Source organism: Nematostella vectensis, chromosome 5 (assembly GCF_932526225.1).
Source record: "Nematostella vectensis chromosome 5, jaNemVect1.1, whole genome shotgun sequence".
NCBI lineage: Eukaryota > Metazoa > Cnidaria > Anthozoa > Actiniaria > Edwardsiidae > Nematostella > Nematostella vectensis.
Window position 1 is genome coordinate 7129879 of NC_064038.1, and position 6800 is coordinate 7136678.

The following is a 6800-nucleotide window of genomic DNA, read 5'->3' on the forward strand; positions in this document are numbered from 1 at the left end:
GACCCGCTAACACCCATCCGTAGCTACGGGCCTGCTGGATCAATGGCTAGTGGAACAAGATTACTTATCCATCTGGGGCCGGTTCCCAGAAAGCAGGTTAGCCATTTAATTGGATAAAAAGGGCATTCATCCCTGGGTTAGCATTAATCTGCTTTCTAGGAATCCGGCCCTGGTAGACAGACTGGTAAGGTAATTCACCTGTAATTCAACAGCGAGCTGGTTTCAAAATATTTTTCTTTTTCTGGACTGCTGGAATCTTTTAAAGCGTTTTAAAATGCAGTGGTATATTCGCAACTTCAAAATAACAATCTGATACGTTATTTACGAACGATATTTGATTGAAAATATCTCGGTTACTTGCTTGAATTAGAAGATGGAAATGATGGATGCTTGTGTGACTCGGCATTGAGCAGGAGCATAAAAATGGTGGCGTGATTGGCCTACAATCTCCGATCTTTTTTAACAGAAAACGCGAAAAATATTTCAAAATATTGAAAGCAGTGTGTATTTTGCAGATTTCTTCGAGGATGTGATTGATAATTTAGAGCGGATGGCATGTTAAATATCTCGGATTCTAATAGTTAACGGTGAGGTTTGCGTCCGGACCTCCGGAAGTGAACTGGTGACAATGCGGCTTTAAGTATACTAAGAAACTTGCAGTGGTGACATTTTTTTTTAAAGCCAGGGGCTAATTACCAATTTCTTGAGCCACTGGGTTGTATTTTTTTTTTTTTGCCGTTTCGTTCGGCAATGCTGCCTTCATCAGGATTAACGCCATAAAGGTCCAGTAGCTGCGGTACAGGGGGCATGGGATTATCACCCTCTTAATTCTCGCAATAACTTCGTCTCATTTATTTGCCCCCAGCCCCCCTTCCTTTCTTTGTCCACACAGCACCTATTTAAATGGCTATCTTTCTAAATGAAAAGACCAGGTCACATTTAAGTTAACCCTATGTCTACCCATCCGAAAAATATGCCTGGCACTTTAGTAAATAGATCCTATAAATTTTACATATAGATTTTACCAAATTTTAAAAACATGTAATAGTCGAGGCTCAGATAGCAGAAAAATATAGCTATTTTATTCCTGATGCGTTATAAAAGACACCCTGGGTACCAGAGGCTCGAGCTTCACTCCGACAACTCGAGCTCGAGCCCCTGGTACCCAGGATATCTAAAAGACAGAACCAACTTTTGCTCACGTGCAACCCTCTTTATATTCACCCTGGGTATGCTTTGCGTGCTCCTTTTCCTTCTTGCCGCTTCTTGCCGCTTTTTTATTAGATAAGGTGGTTCGGTGTATTAGGGCCCCCTAATTGTCCCCCGAAATTTCTATATGATCGCAATTTTCGGCTAATGCTCGCATGCTCGCGCAAATTGTTTTCTCCGCCGTGCTCGCATTGTATTTTTCGATGTGCTCGCTGCTCGATTTATTCAACAACTAAAAATGCTCGGTCTCGCATACAAAAAACGGGGTGCTCGCAAGCTAGCAAGTGCTCACCAAAGACTATCCGGGGGCCATCGATTTGTGGAGAAATTCCTTCCTTGGGCTTCCTTTGCGGCAGACCTGCCCTCCCCCTGCCCCCCAAAAAGAGGCATCAAGTCTCCCCAGCCCTCCCCTGCCAGTCAATTACACCTGCACTGAAGCGAGGCTGTGTAAATTTGGCGGATCGAATCGACACGAGTGAGTCGCCATTATACAGAGTAATCAACGCAAATCAGCCAAAATGAGCGCTGAAGAACCCGCTACAAACGCTACTGAGGTACATAAAAATCTGCTACACTACAAGTGCCGTTATTCGAGAACCTCATGTTTTCATGTCGTTTATTTTCAGCTCTCAGAGGAGGAGAAATTCAAGCGAAAGTTTCCCAACAAAAAACCGATGACAACCGATGTCATGCGAAAGAGACTGCAGAAAGGGGTTAGTTTTGGTAGAAAATCTTATTTTTCTGATACGATATGTCTGATTTAAAGTCCTTGGTATACGTTGATGTATTCCTAGGTGAAGTATTTCGATTCTGGCGATTATATGATGGCGAAAAGTAGAGACAAAAATCCAAGAGGACCCGTAAACCCTGCAGTCCTCGCAGTCGGGAAAGGCATTCCTACACCGGACAAAATCCCTCACAGAAAAACATCAGTACCTAGTAAGTTAGCAGTGAATGAAGATTCCCCTTCCTTGGAAGTGTCTACGTAAATTGTTGGACGTCGCAGGACACTAGTTGTTCTGCAGTTTATAAATTATGTCGCATTTTCTCCTTCTAAAAGGATGACGTTCGGCTCAAAAGTCTGGTTTACGTCGATAAATGATAGTTTTTTGTTGCTATCGTAGTTTATTTTTGCTCATTAGTCCTGTAATGCTTACTTAATTTTGTCTTAAAAGGCAGCTACCGACCCGACACAACGAAAATGTTACATTGGAATAAATAGATGATCAGTTTTAGATTTTACACTGTATGTACACAAGCCAAATTCAGCGTCATAAAGAGTTTTGCTGTATTCTTTATTTTTAGACTATGAAATCATTATTTTTAAGGTTTTGATGATTTTTTTTTCAGTATTAATTGAACAAAGCTGCTTTTTCTCCCTGGATAGTAATATGTTCAATAGTAATATTTGCTTTCTAGGGCTAATATTTTTGTAGCCAGTTCAAACTGCCAGACCAACGCAATGAAAGTTGATTTCTACCAATCATGTTCGACTTTGCTGCATGAATATTTTTATGGTGTGAGCTACCCACAAGATTTTCATAGTGTGTTTTAGAGACTTATCACTGATTATTTCAAGTAAAAATAAGTATTAATAGACCTATACTAAAACAAACACCAAACAGCAAGCTTTTGCATTAGGGAGAATGTACTGATTTAATGTCTGATCTCTGCCACCTTGTTCTGTCAACACCGAATGGCTGTTTCTGGTTTTATTTGGTATAGTTTTTTTTTTTTAAACTGAGCTAATGTTTGAAGAAAATAAATTCCGATAATAGACAGGGACAGTTGTTTTTAGAAAATTTAGTACATAAAAAACACGAGTTTATGAGAGTTCCAACCCTTGTGACCTTTTGATCTTGCACTCACACACTCTCATTGACTCTCGACAACTCTCATTCACTTTGAACATGTTCAAATTTGAAATAAAAGATAATGAGATTTGTCACAATTTGATTGTGGGAAAGAGAATTTCAACCAGTTTTTACAAAAAGTGAAATTTGACAGAAATTCCAGTGAAATTCCAGATTCAAATGAATCCTAAATCCAAATGATTAACTGTGCTGATTCTTGGATGAAAATATGACTATTCTTATCAACTCTCAAAGACCATTTGACATCAACCCTATGAGCGCTAGAAAGAGTGGAACTCGCATTGACTGAACAACTCTCATCTCTATTCAATCAACGCTTAACTTGTGTCTAATCTTAGGTGTCCCTGAATACTCCAAGTGGGCAATCACTGACACACCAATACAATGAAAACTTGATAAACCATTTTATAGAAACACTTGGTATAATAGTAGTTTGGCAAAAATGTTTCACTATAACCTAAAAGTCTGGTGATATTATTATGCAAGTGCAATGTAGTCAGTGCCAAAGAGCACAACTGGGTTTATTTTATGGTGCTTGTGTTTGGCTGAGTCTCTATTACTGTAATTTATAACCATTCTTGTGTACTTTACTACTTCTGCTCCGACTACTGTTAATTTTGTTAAATCAGGATCATTATTAATACCAGCATACACATTTGCTAAATGGTGCTATCCTAAATTAACATGAAAATAAACCTGCATTTGTACTCTAAACATCTAGCATCTACTAGATCATGTACTGTACACACATACTCCATCACAATATAGTTTGGTGGTATTAAAATAGTGTCTCCTTTGGGCATTTGGTTAGATTTTTGTGATGTCTAAAATTATCAAGCTAGAATTCTGGCCTCAACTATGAATCTTTGAATGAGTTTCATTATTCAGACATCACAAACCCTGATTTGATGGCTGTGTTATCATGATTTATTTCTCTTTTAGTGTAAGAGCCTGTTTTTTTAAAAAGTATAATCATCCTTTTCATGTTTCCCTCCACAATTTTGAAAAGTAATTTTCTTTCTATGGAAGGAAGACAAACATTTGCCAAGATTTTTGCTACACAATAAACAATGGTTTAACAGCTGGTCAGTGCCCCAACCAAAGGCTTAGTTACTTGTCAAGATGGCATGGAAACTTAATACACTACAGTATATTTTTGTTTTAACAGTGTGAAATAAGTTTTAAATAAGTGTTTATTTATGTTGAATGCCTCTTTAAGGAATCAAATAATATAGAAATTCTAGTAATGTGACAAACAAGAGTGAGAAAGATAATAGCTTACATTTTATGTAATCCTTTAAAATAATATAATACTAATCCCTATTTCCTCCTTTCAGTGACAGAGCACCCCGTCACCCAGACAGTGCCGACACATCCCCACCAGCCACACCACACCAATGTTGAAGTTGAGAACTAATATTAATTTTAATAGCTGATTTGTAAATTATAGCAAAGATGACTTGCTTGTCAAAGTTACCTAAGTATTTCAAGTTTTTTTTTTTCTGTCGAGTGGGCTTGTCTATTTGGTTCTCAGAGCAGTGATTATTGTCCTTCACAGAACACACTTCATTACCCTTAATACATAATATCATACCTGGTTCTACCAATATTCACATAATTCCAGCTTTACTTGGGTGTATTAGAATGTAGAGGCTTTCCATTACATTGCCATGACTAAATTGTGCGGATGAAAAACGTAAAGCAATGATTTCAATCATTGTAATACAAAAATACTGTAAATCCTCACATTTGGAATCATTTGGAGATAAAGCTTCCTCAGAAAGTGGGTACTGTTTAAATACTTGTTGCAGATAACAAGGTTTCTTGATCAGTGCAACAGATAGAGTAGTGCCTTTAATTGTATTTATTGGAGGGACAAGGCATGTTTGTAATAGATGCTATGCTACAGTTGATGTTTTCTACAGATTTTAATGTTGTAACGGTAATAATTAAATGTTATATCACAATGTCAATGCTGCTTTGTTTAATACAGTATCTGCTATTTGTGACAGAAAACTGTATGTGCTCTGTGAATGTGGTGTTATTTCAGAAGTGCTGAGTGTACCGTTGGATGTATGTAGTAAACTTTTCAGGCTTTGAGTTTGTTGTCAGGCAGATCGTTAATTTAAAATGTATTTTTATATGTATAAACTGTTGTCAAATTATTCGATAATAAAAAGCTATTCAAGATTGTCTGAATAAAATGTCTTTTACTCTTAAATGGCTTGATAAAAAACAGCAAGTTATTTGTTTAGATCATTGTCCGCGGAGGGAAATGGTTCTAAAAGTTTCACAGTTTTAGTACCATTTCTCATCCTTGGACATTATCTGCCAATATCAGCAGCCAGAAGGGGTTTATTTATTGGCTAAATACACCAGGTCCGTAGCAGGGTGTGGGGCATTGGAGGCACTTGCCCCCCCACCCTTCTACGGGCTTTCCTTATGTAATGGGCCCATGGACGTATTTCTCTAAGCCCGTTACTAGGGAAATTGAAAAGACTATAGCTCGGAGAAGGTTATTTTGAGGAGAAGTGTAGAAGTACACTCGTAAGGCCTAACATGATTGGCTAGATTACCCTCATTGTTCTATTGTATTCCCGTTCTTTGTCTGTGTTGCATCAATCCAAACCAATCCAATGTGGTAAAATCTTCCGATAGCTTCTACATGGCCCGTTTTAGTTCTAAATCCTGGCTAATAGCTAAAAATATCACCTTTCTGTTTCTAAAAAAAGAATCGACGCAAACTTTGAGAACCTCTTTTCAGTCTCTAAGGACCGCTCTGTTCTATATATATATCTCAACCCTTATCGGCGAAATGAGCTCATTGTTTCTATTGATGTTCCCAAGTCGCCTAAGATCAAACTCAGAAAGCGGACTCCCGTAAGCATCCACATTCTAGCGGCCACACCAAGACGACAAAAGGATAAGATTTGTCAAGCATGAAGGGGAGGTATCTTTTAGATGGAAAAAAAAAAAAAAACATGAAACGAAACAAACCACGGCGTATAACAGGTCTTTGGGCCTGTGTTAAACCATAGGTAAATATTACTCATATTTCACGTCCCCCTCCCCTTCCTGATAATTATTGCACAGGTCCTCAGACTAAATCGGCTAAATAGCGCAAAACTCGCTGTAAGAAAGACCGATACCAGGGATGTAGTTGAATTTAGAATCCTCAGATTCTATATCACTGAAATTAGGATTTCTACTGTAATAAAAACATGTTATTTCCGTCTGCGCTTCTTGTGTCCGTTCGCTCGTATGGTCTTGCGCTTCAAAATGTGAGAACTCGATCGCGCCAAGAATAAGAAATGTGACCTAATCATGTGGAAAATCCGCTAGTTTAATCGAAAACGGGCCCTGTTTTCTGGTTTAGATTATTATGAATTCTACTTAACGTACCTTTTTACTTAAATCTAAAGGTGTTTAGTGCTAGTGCTAACACGATTTCTGGGTTCTTTCAAGTTTTTCATTTCACTGCTCCCTTTAAATCTTTCTCCTTCATTAAGAAGAAGAGCAATTTGAAGATTTGCGCAGAGTTTTGGGTAACCAATGTAAAGCCGAAATTTTTCCTTCGAATAAACCCCCCCATGACATCAGCTATTTCTAAAAAAAAAACACTTGGCTAAACGTTTGATAGCCAGGGAAATCGTTCGAATTTGTATCAAAAGAAAACAAATGCAAACGTTTTGATTATTATGGAAAAATTAGGTTAAA

The 6800-nt window shown here is 37.8% G+C and overlaps 1 protein-coding gene across 1 annotated transcript; it reads left to right on the forward strand.

Annotated features, from left to right (window-relative positions):
- The first annotated feature begins 1607 nt into the window (after positions 1–1607).
- On the forward strand, positions 1608–5282 carry LOC5503424 (alpha-endosulfine). Its single transcript, XM_032371785.2, has 4 exons — positions 1608–1763; positions 1836–1922; positions 2004–2148; positions 4421–5282. Exons 1-4 carry the CDS (start codon positions 1728–1730, stop codon positions 4498–4500), a joined length of 348 nt encoding a protein of 115 aa, XP_032227676.1. The 5' UTR covers positions 1608–1727; the 3' UTR covers positions 4501–5282.
- The last annotated feature ends 1518 nt before the right edge of the window (positions 5283–6800 follow it).